The 25,931-nt window shown below is 41.4% G+C and overlaps 2 protein-coding genes across 20 annotated transcripts in view; one reads left to right on the top strand and one right to left on the bottom strand.

Moving 5' to 3' along the window:
• LOC147650531 (uncharacterized) overlaps positions 1 to 25,931 on the top strand; it is a 125,339-nt gene that overhangs the window by 49,386 nt on the left and 50,022 nt on the right. For 8 of the 19 annotated variants that reach the window (XR_015276216.1, XR_015276215.1, XR_015276214.1 and 5 more), the window contains exons 1-3: positions 20,196 to 20,297; positions 21,851 to 22,009; positions 22,543 to 22,600. The exons of 2 other annotated variants lie outside the window; for them this stretch is intronic. Coding sequence is in view for 1 of the 17 variants with exons in the window: in XM_086850239.1 (XP_086706365.1) it covers positions 19,286 to 19,336 (51 nt within the window). In the remaining 16 variants the exon portion in view is untranslated. Of the gene's footprint in view, positions 1 to 19,270; positions 19,337 to 20,195; positions 20,298 to 21,850; positions 22,010 to 22,542; positions 22,601 to 25,931 lie in introns of those variants that run through there. 9 more of the 19 variants (XR_015276208.1, XR_015276207.1, XR_015276205.1 and 6 more) reach the window with 3 other exon arrangements.
• On the bottom strand, positions 15,865 to 19,282 carry SLITRK2 (SLIT and NTRK like family member 2). The gene has a single exon (XM_023926904.2). The coding sequence runs from the start codon at positions 19,279 to 19,281 to the stop codon at positions 16,711 to 16,713; it is 2,571 nt and encodes an 856-aa protein (XP_023782672.1). The 5' UTR covers position 19,282; the 3' UTR covers positions 15,865 to 16,710.

The raw sequence follows: 25,931 nt of genomic DNA, 5'->3' as shown, positions 1-25,931 counted from the left end.
CCCTGGATTACTTCACTTTGTTTATGTCTTTGGGCTAAGACAATACAATTCTTCTGCCATGCTGATGACCCTGAAAAACCCTGTTAACCTGTTGTCTGGAAGGATTAATTAAATAACTGTTGCCCCTTTAAGGGCATAGAATAGACTTTATCAAATACATCATAATAATTAGGTTCTTACTGAAAAGAACTAATTACTTTGAAAGTTATTCTATTGAGAAACAGATACAGCACAAATAGGAAGATCAGCATAAACTAACCTCTGTAACCCATTATAGCACAGGATTGCTCTTACATCCATGCCTGATCCTGACACATCCAGCCCCCTGTTTAGTCCTGTTCTAGGCATGAGATGTAACACAGAGTCTTTTCTCAGTGACTTGGCTCAACATTTCCAATCTGTCTTTTGAGCAGAGGTTCAGGGACAGCAGCCAGGTCCAAAGGCAATTCCAATCAGTGTCCAGGTACTCAGGAAGGCTGGATGAGCCCTTAGGTGAGCAGAAGCTTTCATACTCCTTCAAGGAGGCTGGGGGCTGGCATTCCAGCCATGCCAGAGTGTGTTCAAGTGTGGCTCTGGTCGTGCAGAGCCCCTGCACAGCCCTTGTTCTGTGAGAGGCGCTGGGAAGCACCAATGCTGTGAGCACAGGGAGGTTGGGAGACTGGGTTTTTACCACAGCTGATCAGGATTCTGAATTATCCATGAATTTCTGAATTTTATATTTAAGTAACAAGTGATTTCTGCCCTTTCCTCTCTTATTCAGAGTATGTTATTAAGTGTGTGAATTTCAGGTGACTGCAGCAATCCTATTGAATTTACCCAGAGTTCCAAATACACGTAGAGTATCATAACCATAATGCCCTCATTCTGTCATATTTGCTTGAAATGTGTGTATTTGTGTATTAGGTAGCTTTACCCTGCCTAGAAAAAAATACAAAAAGCAGGATAAATTTTTTCTCTGTCTTCAAACATCTTCATTATGTCAGTAATATTAAAAAATAGAAATAATTGCTTAGAGATCAGAGATAATGACCTCAGGGGCCTGTGGATGTTGTTTTACTTATTTTGTTTAATACAACTTTTGTTGTATTGGCTCAGCAGTAGTTTTTTAACCTTCTAGTCTAATTGAAATCTTGTGAGAAGTGTAATAACTTTAAAAGAAGACTAAGTGAATGGGAAATAACTGAACAGACTTGCTAAATACAAAACATCATATACCTATTTTGCCACAATAAAGTCAGTGCCATAGTTTGTCTATTTTTCAGGAATACAAACTGAAGATATTAAGTTGGTGCCATAAACATCAAAAGGCAGATTCTTGATTAGCCATGGCATAAAATGGGATATTTATGGCTTCAATTTCAGATGAAAATTATTCAAGACCACAAACTAGTTGCTTGGAAGAAGCTGCATGGTTAAAATTCTCTTTTCAGCAACAAACTCAGTGTTTCCTTACAAATTGTTTAGTTGCTGTGAGGATTTTCAGTTATATGAATGCTTCCTATAATAAACCACTGCTGTTCAAATAAAGTCTTTATTCCTGCTTCTACTGAATTTACATGGGCTTTAGTTATACAGGATTGCAACAAAAGGGTGCAACTGACTTATACTAACTTTGGTGCATGCATTTCATCCTTTTGAGGTAAGAAAGAAAAAAACCAAAAAAACAGACAATGGTCTGCTTTTTAGAAGAGTTGTTCCTACGGCCTGACTTTTCCTTCATACTTAGCATGCCTCAGAATGGAAAGTGAAGGCTTATCAAATAGCAGTGAGCAACAATAACAACACATATTTTAACCTTCAATAGCTCTTTCTACCTGGGACTCTGAGAACTCTAAATATTAGCTGTTAGAATCTAATCAAGAGTTTTATCCCCTTTTAACAAAGAAAGAAAAAATTCTGTAATTAATATGATTCATTTGTATGAATGCCAAAGAACTGTTTTAAGTTACTTGGTTTCTCAAGTTTTGATGCTTGTTATGGAAGGAAGAGAATGACATGCATTGCTGTGCATTTGCCACATTTACATTCTACTTGCGTATAACTTTCCCATGGGGAAAACCTTATCTTCCTTACAGTTCTTCTGGATAAGCTCACAATTATGCAATTATTGCATGGATGAATTGCCCCCTTTGATCAGTTCATATCTGAAAGTGTTCTGTTAGTGGAGCCAACGTAAATGAAGAAGAGAGGTAGTTATTGTTGGTTTGTTTATTTTATGAAGGAGAGAAGTGTGGATGTGTATGAAGCAGCAGACAAGAAGGGCTCACCTAAAGCAAGAATTCAGGCTGCATTGTCTGTCTGCTTAGCACAAAACAGAAGAGTAAAATATTCATGTTTATTACTGCAGAGAGCAAGTAATGAAAAAGAATGATTATTTGCTTGCTATAGAAAATATATCAATTGCTTTCTAAGTTAAGAGTAATGGTGTTGATTCTGTGATTAAGGTGTTAAAAAGCCCACCCAGGAAAGCCTTTGTTTTATGCACTGTATTACACATTTTGTCAGCACTGATCACAAGGGATGGATGGAGGAAAGTCTGCATGGGGAGGGGGTCAAGACATCTCCAGCAAATTGATCATTTATCTTTACTTCTGCAACAGGCATGAGGAGAAGTTCTACTGCAGAAGGTGGGATGGCTGCAGAGGTACCTTTTCCTAATGTGAGCAGCTTGAAATTTGGCTACTACTGAGTCTGCTACTCAGACTTGGGGGTTCATTTTAGGAGCAGGGATAGAGGCCCCAGGGGATCAGGAGGAGGGTCTTTCCTCCTGGAACAGAGTGTTCCTTAACTGACTGAGGCACTGCTTGTCTGGACAAATAGGATTGATATCAAAATACCGACAAGGGAGATAAATAGCCAGCATTCGTAAACTCACATGACTTACCTAGGTAACAACAGCCCTTCATGTCTGTGCTTCTAAAGTGACCATTTAGACACCTTCTAGAGCTGCTCAGAGCTTTAAAAAGAAATGAGCATTAAATGCTTAAAAAATACATGTATTTCTTTTATGATCAGATGTTAAGGAGATAATTTATGGTGCGGTTCAACACTTAAACCAGTCAGCTTTTTGAAAATGCCACCTTTTGCTCCCAGGCATTTAAAGGACATGTAGAAAAGATGGAGTGATTCGTCTCGGTGAGTAAGAGCAAAGTGAGGTCACTCTTTAAGCAGCAACTGTAATGATAAACAGCACATCATAAAGGCATGGTTGGCTAAGCAGAATAATTTCAAATACTTTGCTGGATGCTCACAACTGTACATGGCTGGTGCTGCCTCGGCATGATCGACACAGAGACTCAGCACTTGGTGGAATTTCTTGCTTGCTCACTCTTCAGAACAAAACCACTCTGAGTTCTCTCACGGAAGGAACTTTTTGGCATCTTCCAAATGACTTTCCCTTTCCTGTACGTCTCTTAAATCGAATACATGAGATGCACCAGCATCTTTGCTACTCTAAAGACTGCTGGATCTTTCTCTCTGTAAATATATCCAAATGTGGCCTTTCATAGCTGCAGAGGATGTGATTTTTCTGCTGGTGTGATGTGTGGTGCCACTGACAATTTGTCTGCTACAAAATCTCATTTGTGGCCAGGGCACCTCTGTTTTAACTCTAACTACAAATCTCAAGATACGTCTGAAAAAGCCCAGCTGCCTGTAAGGAAGTAAAAAAGGATATGAGGACCTGTATCATAGGAATCCATGTGGGATCCCAGGATTAGCTAAATCTTGCTAAAATTATAGTTTTCAAAGGCAGAATCTGGGCATAGACAGAAAATTTGGTACAGCATTATATGAGCTGAGTATCTTCAAGTTTAGAGGTGGGTGGAGGAGATTTAAAGCTAAGGAAACACTACAAATTTGTGGCAGTAGACATAAAGGAAGGAGGTGTGGGGGGCTGCATGCCACTAAAAATATGCTCTGCCATAAAAAAAAAAAAATCAGATTTTTTTTATTTATCTTGATTGTTTTTTTTTTTCTAGTGATAAGAGTTTCTCTTTGGCATTAAAGCGCAGGAAATTCATGTGTTTCTACAAGAAACTAGAATATCCATATGGATGTAACTCAAAAAAACCACCTGCTTTGGAGTTTTCATCCATTTCCTGTTCAGTAGGACTTTTAGCTAAAATTTTACACTGGGGACTAGTCTAACTCACAAAGGCATACACAGTGTGCAGACAATGGCAATTTGCTGAAGTGGGTGGGATGAATCAACTCATGGTGGGACTGATTTCTTCTGCTAACTATAAAAAGTACACTGATGATTAAACTAGGAAAGATGCCTCATGCTTAGGTAGCTACTGTTAAATGACATGAATCCCACATGAATGATAAAATCAAGAAGCAAAAAAAGCAACATTATAGAGAATCATTTGTGGAGGCATCAAAGCTTACATTGATGTCCTCCTCTCAAAGGACCCTCTCCTTTTGTCACAGGAATTTAAATCTCTTCCTGCACTGAACTAGAGAGCACAGTACTGCAGAGTCTGGTAAAGTGATAATAATTCCTCTGCATTAAAAGGGTAGAGCAATGCACAATTTTTAAGAACAATCACTCAGTCCAAGGGAGTAACTTTGTTTAAAAATTGATGGTGGTGCTATGTGACCCACTTTTTTCTCAGGGCAGAGAGAGTCCAGTGCTTTTTCTGCCATCTGTACTATCAAAAAGCACTTGGAGTCAGGGTCAGTTAATAAGGAAGATAGGGTTTATTTGTTCTTTCACTTTTAAGATCAGGAGAGTCTCATCTCCCTTTCTCCTTTTCAGGATGGTCCTGTATATATTTGGAAAAGTTTCCTATTTATCTCAGTCTAGAAATGGCAGGCTTTTATTAAACCCCCCAAACTCACACCTACCTCCCATTATAAAGTAGGCAAAATGTACTGGAATACAGTACCATGTGCTAGGATATTAACAGAGTAGAGCTAAATTATTTAAAGTAATTGTCCCACATGTTTTCCATGCCATGGGAAGCAATACTTAGCTAATAACATGGTATTAGGAACGTGTTTGCTTGCACAAGGAGTAACATTCAGAGTAACGTTTGTTCATCCAGTAGATCTTCACCACCTCTGTAAATTCAGAACTTCAATTCAGGATGAGTAAGGATGTAAGGAAACCAACCTTTGGAATCTGTAGGAGACTTCTGCTCTGTGCTTTCCTGGCAGCAGCAGTGCTGGTGTCACAGACAGGGCAGCAGCACGTACATACAAGGGCTGTACTCAGGGATGCCAATCCCTATTCCAGCAGCTCCACCTTTGGAGTCCTCTTTGACCTCCAACACCAAATACTTCCTCTTATATAACCATTTTAATATTTATCTTCCTCTGTGACCTTGTTGAGGCATCTTACTTATCTTTTCTTTAATGATAGGTGACATCTTATTGAGTGCAATGAGATGAAGAGTGTCAGGGCAGGCTCCCAGGACTCTCTCAAGGGAAGCTGACTGTGTTCCCACTTTTCCAGTCAGCAGAAGCACAGAGCTCTCCAGACCCAATTCCTAAGCCCTTAGGATGGGATTTTTACCAGACCATTAGATTTCTCACCATATTAGCCAAGCCTGAAAGAGTGCAGACAGGCTGGGTGCCCACTTCTGGTTTGGTTGTGCTGAAGCCCACCAGAACATGACTGTGGAATGTGAGATGGAATGTTATGCTGGAGGAACCTGTCTCTATGTGTGAGTGTGAGGGAACACTTTCAGGAGGGCAGAGCACTCATTTTTTTGTGGCCTCAACACTGCTTCAAGGCTGTGCTTCTGTGTCTGTCCTCTGTTCCTTCTGTATCCTCACAGCTCCTCTTCTGTCCCTTCCTTCCCCTTTGCAGAAGCAGCCTAGCAGTTACTCAGCCTGACTACTCAGCCCAGAGGCAGCAAAATTCAATTTATCTGTTTAATTAATTCAATTAATAAGCAAAATTCAACAGATCAGAGAACTGGCATTGCAATCAACATCACAATCCATGTTGCTAAGTGGAGTTCCTTCAGTGGAAGGGGACATGCCATTGTTATTTCCATGCTCATATTTTATTAATATGGAAGAAACTGTTAAGGGTATCATTAATTTGGAATCTCATATAATGGAAAGTGTTTTGGAAAGATGCTGGCAAGGCTTGCAAAGTTTTGCTAATTTCCCTCAAAGCTTTGACAGCTTTCAGTGTGGCTTTTTCACAAAGCTAAGCTTAGACTTTCCTCATGGTATTCTGTTTACCAAGAGAACTTTGGTCAAAGGGAGAAAAGTGGACAACTTCAGGCTTTTCATGTCAGTGCTACTTACAGAACAAATATCCATTGGTAGGGTAAGAGCCTGAAGAAGAAGAAAAACAGCTTTCTGCTATTGTGCAATAAATCAAAAGGTTCCAGTGAATTTCTTTCAGTGTTAGCAAAATTGCTTAATCAAGGATTTCAAAGGCTGATCAAAACTGTTTTCAGCTATTCCTGACTTGCACTTGTATCATTCCAGACTGAGCTGAGTCTTTTTCCCTAGTACATTCCTTTATTTAAAGGCAATAGAAAGAAGAGAAAGCAGTGAATTTCAATTATCAGAATCCTAATGTGTGGGAAATATGACTTCAATTTTTCCTCTGGAACATCTGAATAACAGCAAATAATTGCAAGTTCTTCACTAATAAAAAGCAGAGGAAAAAAAAGAAACAATAAGAGAACATTTTCAGAAATTGGATTTTCATTATCTGCAATAACACAGGAAGCTTATCTATTGTGAAGAAAGCCAGTCTGATTCTAATGTGGAATAAATATTTGCATGATAATAAGGTAATGTATTTTAGATTAAGTCAATGTATTGCTCACAAAGAAAAAGAAACAGCTGTGACCATCCTTGGGAAAACGTGACTTTCTAGAAGTGACTTTGTGCATCTCTCAGGACTCTACTGCCAGTTTCCTTTGAAAGGACATTTATCATTACAGTGCAGTTACAATTGACTATGGACTCACATCCAAACTCTTGAGGATGGCAGAATAGGGATGCAAGAGCTGCTAAAAAGCTTTGATCTTTAGGAATAAGTGAGGAGTCCCAAAAGGAGAACACAAAATATGCCTGTCTGCCTCGCTGTGTTGTATTACTAATTCTTAAGATTGAAAATTAAAAAGGTTTGTGAAGCACCAAGTGTATAAATGTATCAGTCAAAGAGTTTTAGTACAGAAATTATTCATTTGCATCCCAAAATGAACTAGGTGGTGAACTTTCAAAGATCTCTTTCTTTTCAAATGTGACTAAAAATTCCAAGGCAGTGGCAAATTGTATTGGGTCTACAACGGTGGAATGAAAGTGAACTACATACTGCACTGAAAGCACTAATCCATTATTGGTATAAATGCTGTCTGCTTAACTTAAGGGGTTTGCAAAACAAAGCAGCTGCATCTTCAGCTACTGTAAACCAGTTCTGTGATGTTTATGGAAGTAAACATTGTTTACAGCAGGTGAGGATCTGGAGATCCTTCCTTAAATAATAAACTCTGTTTTCTTAAGAGTGAAAAAATTATCTCCTAGAATCCTAAAGATGGAAATGTTAAAAGGATAACTGAATATTTACTTTCCTTGATTCGAATTTGCCCCAGAATTTAAGAGTAATAAATCTTTTTAAGAATTATTTTAAACTGCTGCTTTAGATGTACTTCTGCTGGAGCAGAACAGATGGTTTACATTGCACAGCCAGAAATAATTTAGGTGTACCATGTTTGATACTTATACTTTTGTTCTATATAAATAGCCTCTAAACAATTGTTGATTATCTAGAAGTATGAAATTGTTCTTGGGATCAGAGCACTTACCCCATCCAGCCAAAAAACCCCCTGTCACTTGCAGTCTAGAAACCAGGAATAATTGTTCACGTCCCATTTTGTGAATCAGCAAGAAAATGAGAGCATCAGTCTTAGCACTCTCAAAATTTAGATAGGAATAACATTCAAACATAAATCAGAACAAAAGGCCTAGCCAGTGAATGAATTTTAGTAGGGTAATCAAAAGCAAATTTAAAAGTGGGGGTGAAGTTATGTCTCTGATGTGTTGAATGGATATGGTACCACAGATTCTTGTAGCCCTACATTCAGAAAACAGCTCCCTTGCATGGAAGCATCAGATTTCTAAGCATGTCACGGAAGAGAGTGGAAAATGGTGGGCTTTCCAACACATAGTTGGATTTTACAGTATGCAGTTGGGCTGTATATGGAAAAATATGTCTACAATCTGCCTTCAATGGACAAGAGAATTGTTATGGTAACCGTAGAGTAAAAAGAAAAAAGTGGAAGGGAAGAGGCTGACAAGAAAAGTTGCATTAATTTCTTTCTCTCCCCAGAGTGCCAGGCTCTTATTTCAGCAGCTGTCTGCCACTCAGAGCCTCTCTTGGCTCACTGGCCAGCATAAACACTGTCAGCAACAGCCCAACTGACTTCATGCAGAAAAAGGTGAATAAAACAATGACTGATATGCTGCAAACTTTTTTTGAATGGATTCTATAGGGCAGAAAGCGACAAGGTGATTCAACTCAGCCAGAGAGGGAAAACTGAGGAGATGGGGTACTATCCATTTTCTAAGGTTTAAAAACAAACTGTAGCTTTTGCCTCCCCATTTTATTCCATATTTCTCATATCCTTTTACAAGGAGACAGTATCTTTTCCCTGTACAAGGTAATCTTCATGGTCTGTTTTTAACTGCAAAGACAGAAAACAAAACTAAATCTGACATGTCGACACCACATCCTTAGATCAGAAAAACATATGCCAGGGGAAAAAAGCAGTACACTGTTGCTGCATTTGGATGAAGCTATAAAAGCTTTGAAAAAACAATTATACTTAACATTTCTCATCAGTAAATCTCACCAGACTAAGGCAGAAAGTATAATCCTCCTTATTTAATGATGCAGAAATTAAAGCATGGGGACGCAGGTATGCCTTGTGCAAGGTCACTGGCAGAACTAAAAAGAGAATATTATTTTTCAATTCCCAGCAAATGAGCTTTTAACTAGGCCCACTGCTTCACTATATAAGCAAAACAAAACAAAAAAGAAAATAAAGATAATATAAACGAAGTCCTTGGTAATTCAATTTTAGGTGTGCACTATGGACTCTACCGCTAAGAATTAGCCTATGCATTATCTGGAGAACAGAAAAGAAGCCATGGCAAACTTAAGCCACCAAACAGTTTTGTAAACATTGCATTATGGAAAAGAAGGCCACATCAATAAATATAAGAATTATCTACTCAGTTCTGGTAAGTAGCTTATGAGTTGGATTTGATGGTAAATATGGTTACAGAAAATACAGGCTACAAACTATACCACTAATTAAGGTGTGAATGTAGCATGAAGCATTTTCCCCACTTCCATTATCTCTTTACATGAGCCATGCTTATATCTGAATTACAGTAAATCTGCTCTAAGGCTGGGATTTCTCAGCTCTCCAAGGAAGCCTGCCCAGTTCCCTCAGCCTTTAGAAAGCAGCCTGTGTACCACTTCTCTTTAGATGTTCTGCAGAAAAATAGGCATTTTTGTAAACTCTTTGAGTCATGAACTCTGAATTCCTTAGTTTTCTGCAGTCTCCTTTTAACCTTGACAGTTAAGACAACTATAATCTATGTTTTTTCCCCCTCCTTCCCCCACCTCCACTATCTTGCACAAAAACACAAAAAACCCTACCCTACACTGTTAGAATTCCTTTTGATTCCTTAGTAATCATAATAAATCCCTCTGAAACCTTCAGAAAAAAACCCAGAAATTTGAAAGGCTTTTCCCAACCTCTAACTCCCTCTCTTTTTTCTACTATAAGTAAGCTGAATATTATAAGGTTTTACACAGATATTTATTAATGTGTATGTGTTTCAAGTTGTAAGTCATCTGAATAAAATGGGCAGTTTAGCAGAACAGCAGATGTGGGAGCAGTAAAGCTTTGGTAAAGCTTTGCTCACTTGAGTGGATCACTGAGTTTCTGAAACTTCTGACTTGTTCAAGTCTCAGCTGCCTGATACTTGAGGAACTTGGCTACTTGTGAAATAATATAAAGAAAAAAACCAAAGATTTAGCTGAGCATATTCCATTTGCCCTCCATAGCAAGATCCCAGTCAGGAATAATCAGGAATTAAAATTTAGAAGAGATAGAATAAACCAAAGGTTCCAAGCCAAATCTCACCCAGAAGTAAGAGATGTGGCAGCCAAAATGTCGCAGCACTCAAATATTATTGAAAATCTGATATTTAAGTATAAACTTGGAGCATGCTAACTTCAGATTTCTGCGAATGAGCGTTGAGTCTGGAAAACTCCCAAATGGCATTTTAAGTGATGGTAAGAGGACATAAGCATTTTTGTCTCCCCACTGCCACTCACAGCTGTTCAATGGGATTATTCTTATTTAGTGAGATTCCTGCCACTTGTGCCAATCCAGGCAATCTCACAGAAGGCACTCAGGTGTATAACTAATAAAGGTACTCTGCACGTACATCTGAATTCCTCAGATTTGACTGTGCCCTGGAAACTTCAAATGCCTCTTTTTCAGCTTTGCTTCCACATCATGTTGTATGTTCTTCTGTGATTAGAAGAAAATACATGTAGTCACTATATTTTCACAGTTCTCAAAAAAATTTGTGTTCATTTCAGCTGTCTGGCTAAGATGCTGGCATGCATCAAATCTGTAACAAATCCCTGGGGAAAAGGACAAAACTTTATAGCATGGGAAGAAAATGCCTTAACTCCAACTCCTTTGCCTCTCAGATGAGAGACTTTCAGAACTAAAATCAAGATGTTTTAAAATAGACTCTGTCACATTATCAACAATCTCAAGGGGATTTTTTTCCAGGCTTTTGTATGGAAATATGTCTTATCTCAAGAGGAGATAACTGCAACAGGTCTATATACATTAGCTGTGCTTTTTCCACTGCAGAGTGCATTTTTAAAAAGGCTGTTCTGCCTCCTTCTCAGAAGATAACTGGCAATTAACAATTCTGGCTCTGGAGAGCAATGCACTAGCAGGGCAAGAAGAGAAGACACAAAGAACCTGTGTTTTCAAGACAAAAATCTACACTTGCTCTGTCACCACAAAGAGTCCCGATATTGCATAATTTTGTAATGCTGATGTAATTTGTTATACTTCAAAAAGGTTACGTTACCTTGACTGCTTCCTTCTTAAGATCACCTGCAATATTTTGTGTTGCTCATTTTGAAAGTAGCTACATACACTGACCAGGACAGTTCGCTGTGAAGTTAGTCTGTACAAAGGACCTAAGAAATTAAAAGTCTATGGCATGAAATGTACCAATGGTTAATTCATTTCATTTTTATGGATGGAAATAAGAACCACTCAGAAATACTGCAAATAACCCTGCTCCTCCAGACTTCACCTTGTTTACTTTCTCAAACTGAGTGCATAAGCAGTGGTAATATAGGTGTGTGCACACAGGGTAACAGCCAGGGATGAGAACAAATCCTGAACACTTCAGTCTATCCTTAAGGATATCCTTAAGGATAATGGCCTCTAATTTCACTCCTCCAAATGGTTAACAGCATATAACAAAATCTGCTGCTGTATTCAGAGGGGTGTCCTCTGTGTTTATGATCTCAGGAAGAAAGCCACTATTATGACGTCCTGTTTTTCAAACTTCACTCATACTCTTGAGCCTATTTGGTCTTGAGAACAACTGCATCTCCAACTGCCACTCCAACATTTCTTTCATTCAAAACCATCTATTCATCTGTATTCATAAACATGTCAATCTACTGGTTCAAAAGATCCAACTAACCCTTCAAGAACAAAAAAACAACAAAAACCTTCTCCTTAATCCACCTCCCTCATTAGCTAGGATTAAAAACCTTAGTCAAAATGATTGGCCTTGTGCCCAGAAAAGCTATGAGATCAATAATCCAAACAGACTTAATGATCCTCTTAGAAAAGAATAACTTTTGTACTTCTCCTATGGAACGTTCTGAAAAAGTGATGGGAAATACACAAGAAGTGTCACATCATCTGCATAAGTTAATTTATGTTATTTTGAAGTTCTACAGTTGGAGAAGGTCTTTGGGAAATAGGTTTTTTTCTTCTTCTTCTCTGTTAGATGGCATTTTTTGTCTGCAAAAACAGTAATATGAAAAATCGCAAACTGTATCACTGATTAGCCTGTAAGAGCCTAAGAAGTTTCATTAACATTTCCAGTATCTCATTTCACTCATGAGCAGTTTAAAATTATTGTATTCCTATACAAGCTCACTATTCTATAGGACTTTTTTAGGCAATTTAACTTGTTGATATCCTTATCTTGGCACTACTAATTACAGGTTCAAACTTTTAAAAAGTGTGACTTTTTTTTTTTTTTACAAACTCAAGTGTTGGTGGGAAGAAAACGAAAACCGAACTAAGCCCTACTGTATAGCACAGGATGCTGTAATAAAAAGTGCATTTGACCAGAGTAGGATTTAAACTCCACAGAGAATGCTTCTCTCATGGACAGAAAAAAAAATGTCTTGGAGTTGACACTGGCAGATACTCAGCAGAGCATGGATGCTGCATGTGGGTGTGCTGGGAAATGGTCAGGCTGGGCTGACAGCAGCTATTTGGGGATTAGTTGTTATCAGCACTCATTATCTATCCTCTCCACACATCCTGGAAGAAAGCAGGCATATTTGTAGCCCAATTCATGCCTTGTATTGTGAGCAAGAATAAATTACCTCTGAATGGCCTGGTATTTTTGCTATTTACTCTAGAGATGCTACACAACCAGTTTGAGTGTAAAATTTTAGTAGCTAATTTTGGCAAGATTAACTCATGCTACAGATAACTCACCAAAATTACAGGAAAGAGTGATGTGATGTCACTGGTTTCAGCAAGCTTATCCATTTGTTCTTGCTCAGAAGTGCTGCTTGCATAGACACAAAGTTATGCCACCTGCCCCAGGCTGGCACATGGGGAACCCTGCAGGGAAGCTGAAACTGTGATTTTAGGCTTCTCTTCTATGAGCAGTGAGGGGAAGAGGGAACAGCTATGCAGACTTCTCCAGCACAGCTCCCAGGAAAACCACTGGGATCAGGTGTCTCGTTTGACACAGGGCTACTCAGCCACGTCAGGAAGGAGGTGAGGACTGAGCAATCGCTGGAGCAGGGACATCTGCTCCCTTCAGAGCTGAAATGGGTCCTTCAGAGCTTGCTAGGGAAGGAATGGGGAGCCTATAGGGACAGATGCAAGTGGAAAGATTGGGGCACAATGAGGGCTTTGGAAGCAGATAATAGAGGTGAGGTAGGAGCTGAGCAAATGCTGGAATATGCTATTCCAAAAAGGTAAAATCTGATGGAAGACAGAGACTGCAGAAAGGAGGAGCACCACTGGGCATGTGGAGTGGCTCTGCAGCAGGCTTGGAGGGCACAAAGAACACTTTTTCCAAAAAGTGAATTTTTTTCTGTCACTGGGGAGAAAAAGGAAAGTATGTTGATAAACTTTATCTAATACTTACTCAGAAAGGTCTCAAAAAATAAAATAAAAAAAGTATTCATGCTTTGGTAGTGTAGCGCTCCTCATTTTCACTAGTTCATAGTTTCAACAGTGCTTCAGTCTGCACTGTTACTGTTTCTGTAAAGGTCATTAAGTTCACTTTCACAAAAGAAAGCTCCTGAAGAAAGAAAACTATTTGCACCCCATTCTCCTGAGGGAATAAAAACAACTTTGCTAACCTGGTTACATAATTTTCATAGTTCAACTTTTCAAACTGTGAATTTTTTTTTTCAGACTCATTATCAAGCCACGACTCAGGCAAGCAGCTCTCCCCTAACAAGCACCAGCTACCAGGGCAGCACAGCTGAAGAAATATGGAGAACTTCTATACAGCAGCTGCCGACACACTTTCCCTGTTAAACAAATCTCTTTAAGTGAAACTGAAAAAAATCTTCTCTTTCACCTAGGCACTCAATGAAAAGAATTGCTTAATAGATGTCAGCTGAAGGGTATAAAAAAAAACCTAAAAGATCTACAGCAAGAATAATTTTTAAGCTGGTACTGGTGATGCAAAATAAAATCTAGTCATTAAATAAATTCCACTAGGAAACCTAAGGAAATGTAAAGTAACAACAACCTCTGTTAAGTATGGCTGTTCTACCAAAGCAAACATCAAAGTACTGAGACTGAAGCACTAAAACCAAACAATATAACATTACTAAAAGAATCAATTCCCTATCTCTGTTGTTTGCAAACACTAGAATACTGAAAACATTTCTGTTGGAAAAATTAGCTTTTTGTCTGAGGAAAAAAACCCTTTGTAATTGGTTCTGCTTCACTGGAGAATAATAAATAATAATATCCTAGCTGCTGTCAGAAATAACATTGTACTTTATCTGCAGGCAATACTACGTTCATACCTGGAAAGAGTTAATAACTTTACTTTAAAATAATACTTATACTTTTCTCGGTGTTTCAGTAATAAATGCTTTTAATTACCCAGGGGAAGGAGCCATAAAAAGACAATCAGTACTGGAAGCTCTCAAGCAAGTACCTTGCTCAAAGATGGATGCAATTCCAGTCAAATGTTCCAAGTTCAACTAAAGTGATATCATTTCACCTCTCCTTGATGTGAGACCATTTTGAAGACTGATTCTTCAGTAGTTCATTGTAGCACTTCAATTTTAAACCTGATCTAATGAACAGCCATAGATGCTATGGATTCTAAACATAAAGAATTGACATGTTAGCATATTAATGTACTCAGATGTCACATAAATCATTAGCAGGCGTTTTACTAAGTGACTCAGATATCTGGCAATACACATGCAAAGCCTCTTTAGCTCTTAAATATAAAGCAACTTCCTTTTGGCAAAGTCCTGATTAGAACAACATTGATTGTAGTTATTTATAGCTTAAATGCTATTGCTGAAATTTTCTCCAAGTTGTAGATACTGTATTATTAACTATAGTAGAGCTCTTAAAATCAGTCAGCAGAGGCCACTTCAATCTCTGCATGATAATAAAGGATTATTATGTGCAGTAACCTATTTATGAAAAGGAAACAGTGTGCTTCTTTCAGACCCCATCAATTGCTTTAATAAGGAATTGAAAAGCCTGGCCTACTTTATATGCAGATCACCATCCCAGTTGCATAAGGATTTAGAACAGACAAAACAAAACTGTTTTTGTTGTAAATAAGGGCTGTTTGTTTAAATTTCACAATAATGTTTGCATCTAAAAATTATTTAGAAGCTAATAAGGCTTAATAAAGTTTGACTGTATACTTGTAATAAAAATGGTTTCAATATTCTCCATGAAGGAAAAGTAAATTGAAGGTGATAACATAAAGCTTGAAGCAAAACAGGCCTGAGTTAATGGGAAAGAAGACTCACTGCATTTATTCACTGATGGGCTTCAGAAAACCAGTGTTGAGAATGAGATTTAGTTAACTTAAAACATTTTATAAAATTTAAGACAGTGAACTTAGTGGTAGTTTTCTCTAACAGATTGGAATTGTTGCAGTATTACTTCTGCTTTAGAGACAAAAAGCACATAGACATATTTCAGCCTACCAAATGGGATGCACATACTGATTTCAGCTACCTTGATTTGGAAAACTCCAGAGTCTTGGGTTCAAATTTTACCTTTGGCATTGATTCATTTGCCTGTATGTTAATAAATTTAATGAGGTGTGGGATGACCCCTGCTGGTGTCCCTGCTTATGAAAAAAAAAATGTACGTGGCAGGAAGAGGACATGTTAATTTCAGTTCAAAAAGTTACAAATATAAACTCTGTCACAAAATGTATAAAAATACCTAATCCAATGCAGAAAATGAGTAATGTTCTGTTAAGTATGAAAATAATCTTAAGCCATTGAACATTACTGTGTTAGAGCTGCAATGCAACGTATTAAGGAGGACATTAATTGTTCAGTTCACTATGACATTGTGTTAAACATCTTTTATTAATGAGCTGTTATTCCCAGCTGAGGCATTTGATAACCTCTAGTCCATTGCTGAATCCTTTCAGTTGATTTCAGTGAGTCACTCTAAACAAACCTAGAGGGAAAAAATACCCCAATAATTTACATTTAAGTTTGTAAGGTTCTAGAACTAGAGCCATTTAGAGAAGGGCAGCTTTCCTATAAATCAAACCTTCTGATTTAATGCAGCTGACATATAGATCTATTTTACAATTTTTTTTTTTAATTTCAAAAATACAACACATTAAAATAGGTTCAATTTATCAAAGCTAAGAGCAACAATTAAGTAATAATGTACTTTAAGTGCAAAGGCACTTTAACACAAAAAAGTGACGCCCAGTGGCTATAGTCGGTAATTGAAACAGCAGTACTGTATATTATTATTTACAAAAGAAAGTCATAGTCCAGGAAAAAAGATCTTTGGAGATCTTCTACATAATACATTAAGTTTCCATTTTGAAATGAAAAGAAAAAAAATCAGCAGAAACCCCAAAGACCCCCTTCTTCATTTCCTTCAAAATCAAAAAAGAACTATGCAAGAACTATTACAGAAAGATACATTTGCAATGACAGTTCCTAGAGAAGGGTCAAAAGGAGAGAGATATAGAAATAACTTAAAGGGAACGTTGTAAAAGCCACACCACATCCCTGCTATGCTGCAAAGGTTCCTTTTCTCTCTCACTCCTTCTCCGGTTTAAAAAAGTGGAAATATTGGGAACGTGACAGATGACATCAGTACTGAGTTCAAACTCAAAGAAATGTGATGCTGAGCTCATTTAAAAAATTTCCTTTGTCTCCCACCTCCCCCCTCACAGCTGACTGATTGCAGTTTGTTTTTCCAGAACTTCGAGGTAGTCTGGTTCTGTTTGTAGCTTTCCTTGGAGTAAAGGATGCTCAGGTTTAGACTGTTCTGCAAAATATTTCCTGGGAGTTCCATATAAAACAGTTTTATTTATCCTGTCCTGGTTTTGGCGTCTGGATTCATAGGAAGGGGCAAACTGCCTTTTGGGTAAGGTACAAAAGTTATAATGAACTAATCCTCCGGTGGGGAGTTCTTTGACCCTTTCTGCAATATTTTGATACAGCAGCTCTGGTTCCCTTGGTGAGGACTGCTTTTCCAATAATTCAGCTGCACTGATGGTAAATGCAAGACTGGTGGGGTCTTCTTTTTTGTGGTCAAGACTGCTATAGCTAAACTCATGGAGATTCCTGTAATAGGCAACAGGATCCCCTTCTTTTTGCATGTAGATTGGGTTTTGGCACATCTGTCCAACAGGAGGGGGAATGTAGTTATAAACATGTCCTTCGGTTTTATCGTGGCTCTCAGTGTTGTAAGACCCATACTGGAGCTGAAATGAACTTATATCGACGTTGTTGGCGCTGCTGGGCATGCTCTGCACCCCCTTCCGGCGCTTAAGGACAAAGACAAACAGACCTGCCCCAAAACAAACAGACAAAATAAACACAACCAGCAAGCCTAAAATTAGGACAGACAGAGGAACTTCAGTGTGTAATTCTGGGTAAGAGCTGGGTGACACACCGAGATGAGGGGTATCAGTGTTCTGGTTCATGGACAGGACAGAAGAATCTGACAAGTTGGGGTTTTCTGGGCAGATGGCTTCTTTGCTCAGAAATTTCAGATGCTCCCCAGAGTGCTTGGTGGGAGACTCACATATGACTTCATTGATAACTACAGGGGGATTTGACTGCTGGTTGTTCTGGTCAGTGACTTTCTCTATCCAGTTCCTCAGCCCCAGGATGTCACATGTGCAGTCCCAAGGGTTCTCTTGGAGGTCTATCTGAATCAGAGCTGAGAGCTGGTCCAAGACTCCTCTCACAGGCAGGTGTGAGAAATGGTTGTTTCTGAGGTTGAGCCTGGTGAGGGAAGTGCCTCCAAAGACTTTATCTGGCAAGGATCTGAGCAGGTTGTTGTTGAGAAACAACAGATGAAGATTACTCAGAGCATCAAATGTGCGTGGCAGGATCTCCTTAATGACATTATACTCTAGGTAGAGATATTGCAGGCTGTGCAGCCCTTCAAACATGGATCGGTACAGAACCTCAAGGTAGTTGCCATTAAGATAAAGTCTGCGTAAACTTGTGAGGTTTGTAAAGGCACCTTCTTGTATCACTGCAATTCTGTTATTTCCTAGATGCAGCAAATCCAGAGAGCTGTACTCTGTGAGATCGGTTCTATAAATGACTTGCAGATAGTTACTGGTAAGGTAAAGTTTCTTTGGACTGGTTGGCCTGGGGTGGAGATCAGAGATGTTACTTATCTTTTTCTCTTGGCAGTTAACATTTAGGCCATTGTCTGAGCTCTGGGACGTACAGATGCAGCCAGCTGGGCAGGTGATGGGCACAGGAGACTTTGTCTGGTAAACCATGATAGGTCCAAATATTTGTCTGTCTTTTGACACAGAGACACGGGGGGTGGGACGGTTCCTAGTTTTGGGTGGCCGGCTGGCTTTTGGGGCCCTGGTGGGATTGATGGCAGAGTTGGCTGTGGGCGATAGCCTCGAGATGTGTGGGTCTGAGAGGACAGGGTGTTTTTCCCTCTGGTTTGAATCACTGGAGCTTTTCCTAGGGCAGAGATCTTGCCTGGTGAGCTGGGTCACGTCTTTCCCGTGAAGCCTGAAGGGGGTTTCACAGACTATCTCACCCACAAACACAGTGATGGTGTCTAGCCAGGCCTTGAGTGGCAGCAAGTCGCAGGTGCAGTTCCAAGGGTTTTCCTCCAGCTGGATTTCCATGATGCCTCCAATGTGCTCCAGCACACCAGCAAAAGGCATCATCTTCAACCGGTTCCCACGCAGGTCCAGGTGAGTGAGGAGCACAAAGCGGAAGACATTGCTGGGCAGGGACAGCAGGAGGTTGTCATTGAGGATCAGCACCTTGAGCTTGTTCAGCTTGCTGAATGCCCCGGCTTCAATGGCACTGATGTAATTGTAATCAGCCTGCAGGTACTCCAGACTCTCCAAGCCCAGGAATGTGTCTTCCTTTAGCACTTCCAGCTTATTGTTGTTGAGGTGCAGCCTCTTGAGGGTGCGGAGGCCGCTGAAGGCCCCTGTGCGGATCTCCTGCATGTCGTTGTTGCCCAGGTGCAGGGTCACGGCGTTGGAATAGTTGACGAACTCATTGGGGAAGAGGCGCGTCAGTGCGTTCCCATTGAGAAACAGCTGGTAGATCTTGGACGGGGGCGGCAGGAGGAGGCTGACGGTTGTAAATCCCTTGTTTTCACAATTAATGTTCAGCACGTTCTCTTTCTCCTCGCAAGGGCAGCGGCTCTTGCTGCAAATGTCTTTGGCAGGTTTGCGACTCTCTGTCCACGAGATCCCAGCCACTGTTAACAAACTGAGCAACCAAACACCCTTCAGCATCTTTATGCGCCGTCGATCCCCGCTTTGGTACCTACAGTCAAACCTTTTGAGACAGGTAAGGAGAGAGAGAAGAAATCCCCAGTGAACACGGCCGGGATCAGAGGCTGCAGGGGGAGAGCGAGAACAGGTCGGAAGGCTGGAGGGGAAGGGGAGCTGCAAGGCAGCGACTTCCAAACTCCTCTGGAATCCCCCCCTCCTCCTCCCTTCTTTTCCTCTCGGAAAGCGCCTGCAGAGCTGCTGAGGGGGAAGCCCCGTCGGGGAGCTCCCCGAGCCCCGGGTGCCCAGCGCCGGGCTCTCCGCCCGATCCCCGCCCGTCGCGGCCGCCGCCTCCGCCCCGGCGGTGGCCGGCAGCGCGATCCCGTCCCCGCTGCCGGTCCCGGGGCCACGGCGCGCCCGGCTCCCGGTGCCTGCTAGCATCTTAAACCGGGAGACACCAGGGCTGACAGCAAACCCTCCCCGCTGCAGCGGCGCTCCCGGGCCGCGCTCCCCGCGCCCCACCCCGCGCTCGTACCTGCTCTCGGGCCGCCCGAGGGGGCACTGGGGGCAGTGGCCGCCGCCGAGAGCCGCCGCGCCCCGGGAGCCAGGCGCCCGGCGGCGAGCGGCATCGCCCGCTCAAGCCTCAGGAGGAGCCCAGCGGCGCGCCGCCGTCCCGTCCCGTCCCGGCCGGGCCCGTCCCGGCCGCGGCTGTGCGGGAAGTTGGGCCGGGCGGGGGCCGGAGCGGCGGGGGCCGGAGCGGCGGCGCTGCGGGGCGCGGGGCTGAGCGCGGGGCTGTGCGCGGGGCGCGGCGCGGCGCGGCGCTTTTGCCGGGTGCCCCGCGCGGAGCCGCGCTGACGTCAGCCGGGGGCGGGGGGGACACGTTTTTCCCAGCCCCCCTGTCCCAGTCCCCGTCCCCGTCCCCCCCCTCCCTTCGTGGCTCTCGCAGCCGGCTCCGCTCCTGGCTCGGCTGCTTTTCGCGGGAGCGCTCTGACAGCACCTGCAGGACAGCGCGGGCACGCGGAGCCGGGAAGGGGAATAAGGTAAAAAGCGGATTTACCTGGGTCCGGAGAATTTTTGGCCCCGAGTCCCTGAATACGTGCCCTCAAAATAGAGAGCAAGTCAAGCGGCTTCTTCGGCAAAAGCCAGCCGGCAAGCGCGCACGCCCCGCACACACACGCACACCGCACGGAGACACGCGCAGCCCGCACACATCCTCCGCACACGCCACACAGACGCACGCATCACACATCACACATCACACATCACACATCACACATCACACATCACACATCACACATCACACATCACACATCACACATCACACATCACACATCACACACATCATGCACAGGCAGGCTCTCGGAGCAGCGGTGCTGCAAATCCCGGATCTGGCATCAGCATCGATACCCCCGCTCCAGCTGGAGCAGCCCCCTCCCAAACTGCCGAGCCGAGCTCTGCCCAGCACGCTGGTGTTCTACACGTTTAGGGAAGTTCAACACCCTCCACCAAACCGGGCTGTCAGGCAGTGGCAGTCCCAAGCCGGAATCCCTCCACCCTGTGGTGTGCTCCCCGAGTACTGAGCAGCCAGATTTAAGCACACCTAACACCAGCATTCCCACTGGCTGGATTAGTCCCACTGCCCCATTGAAATGCTGTGGTGTAGCGTTTGGCCGCCTTTAAAAAGAACAAGGTGTTGGATCTGGGTTATTGTGACTTTGCTTAAGCTCCATGCCCTGGGCACAGATCTTTGTGATGGGAAAGGATGGCTGCTTTTGATCTCTATCTAAAGGTAAAACTTTGGGTTCACACTGGGGGCCGGGGACAAAAAGGCACTCGACAGGGAATTTTTAAAGTGCTAGCAGGGCAGGATATATTATTGCCAGATTCTTGTATGGTACCATACGCACTTAGTCTCTAGAATGTAAAGGTTTGCTGCCAAAAGAGTTGTGGAATTGGCAAAAGTGGTACTGTCAGCTCGTGGTATTCTTTAGCCATTATGTATCAGTGCCCACATTTTAGGAGCAGCAGAAATCTACTGTCTATTCTTATCTCTCTTCTTGAGACTGGAAAAGGTAACATCCTGCAGCAGCCAGCACAGATGCCTTTGCAGCGCTCCTGGACGGGAATAGTGCTGGAGTTTGCATTTGGGATTGAAGCAGTTGCAGCTTCCCTATCTAAAATTTGGAGAGGTTGTGACAAGAACAGGAGCATTCCATATTGGAGCATGCTTTTGGTGTGGTGCTGTGTGAATTTAAACAAGATTGGGATTCTGAAATGTACTCAGATCTGCTCCATTCTGTTTCTCTTTATCCAGCTGAATTCATGAGCAAAAATTGCTAAGATCAGGAAAGATGTGTGTGGCAGATCTGCTGTTCTACAACACTAATACACCAGCAGCCAGATTATTATTCTGTGAGATTTTTTGCTTGTTTTCTGCTCTAAACATGAGGATATGGTATTTGGGGAGAAGAATTTGACTAGTTACAGGCTGTAGCAAATCCTGTTTTCAGCTCTAATACAGTCTGGGGGCATGAGCCTAAAAAGAGAAGGTAAAAGGAGATGCAGGTTAATTTTTTTGTTTTATTATTTTCAGAAGGGAGCATATTGACACACACTTGGCCCACACTGGCACCACACAGAGGCACACAGAAGCTCCTGTAATCTCTCTTCATCACATCTCACCTGAGCAGCCCAGCACAGCACTGCCAGTTCTCACAGGGCTCGCTCCAACACAGCAAAAACGAAGGCAAAAGTAAGTCCAGTGCATTTCCCCCTGTCTCATAGCACACATTAGTTTTATGTCCATGAGTTTCAGACAGGTGCAGCTTTCTGGTGAGCAAGGACCATGTCCTGGAATTGGCTTACGAGACAGCATGCACTGTCCCACTTGCTTGTGTTTACCAATATGTAGGAAATGTGTTTGTGGCACTGCTGATGCTGCCTTGGAAGGGAAAGCGTACGCATGGCATGCCTCAGCAGTAATTACCAGATTCATGTGGGATGGAAGGAACAGCATGTTAGGGGATTGCAACAGTAATAAGACACAGAGATGATACTGATTCTATTACACTGCAAATGCATGCATATAATAACCATGGTTGTAGGAGGAGGAACAAGGATTAAAAAAAATAATAATAGCTTCAGCTTTTTATTTAGGAACAAAGTCCTGATTTCTCAGTATGCCTGAAGTGTTTTATAATCCCTTCAATTAAAAACAGAGTATAAAAGAACAGCTTCTTTCTCCACCTGTTTTACTGCCTTTTTATTTTTATATGTTGAATGCAGGAAAATTTCCAGTTTGTGACTATCTGGGAGCCTCCAGGAATGGAAGGCCAGGAGGCAGGTTGGTACAGCAACCCATGAGGGCTTGGGGAAACTCAAAGTTATGCCTGATTTGTAAGCATTTTGGAGGTCCCAAATATTTAACTGTGTTCCCTCATGCTCCTATTTGTGCAAAGTTATGAAGACTCAGTATAGATTCATAGATTATGAGGCTTAATAGAACCATTGTGGCTTTTGGATCTTGCATAACCCAAGCCATCAACTAAATTGGAATTAATTCCTGGTCAAACTAGATAATACTTCATAGGAAAAAGAAATAAAATGAAATCTAATAACATAGCCAGGCATATTTTAGCAATTGCCTGTGGTGAAAATCTACCATTGTGTTCAGTAAATTGTTCCAATAGGTTTCATCCCCCACAGGAAAAAAATTAGTCTTTCTCTACAACTCTGCATCTAACTGTCTTCAGTTTGAAATGTTTATCCTTGTAATATCCTTGTCTGCTGGCTTAAGAGCCCTTAATTATTCCCTACCTGTTTCCCATGGGGACACTCCCAGACTGCTGCAGAGCAAGTATGAACTGAATACTTGCCTGGTGCCAGCCTTAACCCACTTCAAATAGTCTTTTAGTCCTGTGCTGGTCCATACACCAGCACAGCTCTTGAGTCCTGCACAGTCCCAAAGCCACCACTTAATCTGTCTGCTGGCAGGGGAAAAAAAGTCAGACCACAGCATGAAGCATAAGCACATAAAATTTGGCACAGATCATTACCCTTCCTGCCTAGTGCACATCATGCTGCTGTCCTTCTGGGAGAGTAAATATCAAGGAGCAGAAAAACTCTGGAAAAATGTGGAGATAATTTTCTTTCTTCCCGTCGTATCTGCAGGTGGATGCTAAACACTACTTACACATCTTTACCTATCAGTTTTTCTGGCTTTGCTTCTCTGTATATAAATGAAGGAACAAACATATCCACCAAGTCTTACTGAATAAGGAACTGAGTACAGCAAAAAACAAAGCAAAAACTCTGTGAATTGGATGGAGGGCAGGATATAAGTTTTACTGATCATTAGAATCTATTAAGGTAGTCTGGATGCTGCTAAGGAAGTAAAGAAGTGTTTTTTCATATAGTATAAGTAGAAGCCAATATTGATTTCTGTGAACACTTCATGATGGCTGATGCAGTAAAACAATGTGAATTTGTAAATTTGAGTATTTACTGATGTCATCTGTTCGTTATCCTGTAATCATGAACTACGTATGAGATGCCTACTCCATTTAGGCTTTTAGTGTTCTGAGATAATCACCACTGTTCTCCAACTAGTAACTTGTATTCTTGCTTTCTCTGTGTATATGTCTGTCTCCTTCTAGCTGGAGATATTCTACTTCCATAACTATGTACATTTTTTAGGGTCTTTCCTATACTGTAAAGTGGATTTTTGAGCCTCACATAAAAGGAATTCTTTAGGAAATAAACAGTTTCCAGATTTAGCAGTGAACAGTATGCAAAATAATTGTTACTTGTAATCTACGGTTTTATCTTCTCATCCAGCAGCACTGGGGAGTGCTGTAAAGGACAGGATGAAAGAGGAGTCTCTGACTTCCACTGCCTTTTGGCAAGGAATGAGCAGGGTATGGCAAAGGAGGGTGAGCATGAGAGGCAGGGAGGAAGGAGCTGGCAGACTGTGCCCTCTGTGTGCCCATCCCTGCCCCCTTGGGCTGCCCAGCAACAGCTGGCTGGAGCCACACGTGCTGAGAGAGGCAGAGGAGGGAGATCTTCAGGATGAAGGCTCAGTGGAAGGAGAGCTGCTGGATGAACCAGTTTGAGGGCAGAGGGGCACTCCAGACTGGGTGGTGTCTATGGAGTTGCCTTTTGCTGGCAATCATTCACTGCCTGTGCCATCAGCTGTAAGGAATTTGGTTTCCAGATGTGCTTTTTAGCTCCGTTTCTCCCAACCATGCAAACATATGGAGAGCTGACCTACTTCAGAATACTGTTCACTGGCACTTCATGACTACCTATTGTATAAATGGAAGAATTTAATTAACTATGATTTAAAATCAGTGTGCTTTCTAACTCTTCCCTCAGTTTTTGCTTCCTGCAAGGACTTTGACCCTGGCCAAGGTTATGCATTTTTGAGACCCATTATCTAACTGAGACATGATTATATTTTGCAAGGAGACTTCATCATGATTTGTTTCAATATATCTGGGGTATTTTGTTTTATAATAGCACAGTGTGATTCTACCTTGGTGGTACAAACTGCAGCAAGAGAACTACCAGTCTCTGATTTTTTGTATCATTAATCCTGACTGTCTTAAGAAGAGAAATTTAGTGTGTTATAATGGCAGTAATACTGGTTTCAGCAGGAAATGTGATAGAGAAGCTCTCTCTCAGAAAGCATTCCTGGTAGCCTGTGCTTTAGGGATACTGACAGACTCACCACTGTGCAATTAAGAACTGATCATTAGTTTAGATTTAGCCCAGTTTTTTTTTTTCATTTCTTGTCTAGAAAAACAAATATCCACTCCCCTACTACACTCACACTTTTTATCATAGGACCCAGAAAAGCACTGTGAGAGAATTAATATTTATGGATGTCTTCATCCTATTCAGGAAAGTAGTATATCTGATCCAAAGCCCTTTGGTGTCAGTGGAAGGACTCCGACTGATTTCAGTGGGATTTGGATCAGATCTTTGAACAAATGCTTAGCTTCAAAGCCTGCACTTAGGTTTTATTGAGTGGTTTAAATATTTTTGGAACTGCTTTGTTTCATCATGTCAATGGGTCTTTTTCTCTGATAGCAACAACGAGATGAATCTTCCTGATAATAGATATTCTGTGCTGGCATTGCTGAGCAACAAGAACAAAAAAAACCCCAAAAAACCAAAAAAAAAAACCAAAACAAAAAAAGAAGTGTGGGGGATTATTTTCCCATCCTTAAAACAACAATAGATCTATTATTTATTGTGCTTCAAATGTGTGTCTACAATAATTTCTACCACTACCATTTACAAGTACAATTTTTCAGATTTCCTCAGAGTAATAATCTATGTGTTACATACTGTGAATGTTTTTAACTGGAAATGTCCCATCATGCAAGCACAAGTGCACAAAAGTGTTTTTAGTGATTTGGAGAATCTTGTTTAAATTACTGTGCCTTCTTGCCTTACTTCAGCGGACAGGGGGCTCATATTTGCATAATGCAGTTGATGCATGGGTATGATGAACATTCACTGTTGAAAGTCTGGTGAACTGATGTGAGAAGTTTCTTCCCTTTAGTTTTTAGTAGTAAAAGAAACATAATGAAATCTCCCTGTATCATTATTTTTATGGCAGTGAAGTTGAAAGAATACAAATTTCACTATGCTAATGACATATCTAGAAA

The sequence above is a fragment of the Cyanistes caeruleus genome, chromosome 14 (assembly GCF_971803275.1).
Source record: "Cyanistes caeruleus chromosome 14, bCyaCae1.hap1.1, whole genome shotgun sequence".
NCBI lineage: Eukaryota > Metazoa > Chordata > Aves > Passeriformes > Paridae > Cyanistes > Cyanistes caeruleus.
The sequence above is the reverse complement of the archived record's forward strand: the minus strand, read 5'-3'. Positions and strand labels throughout refer to the sequence as shown.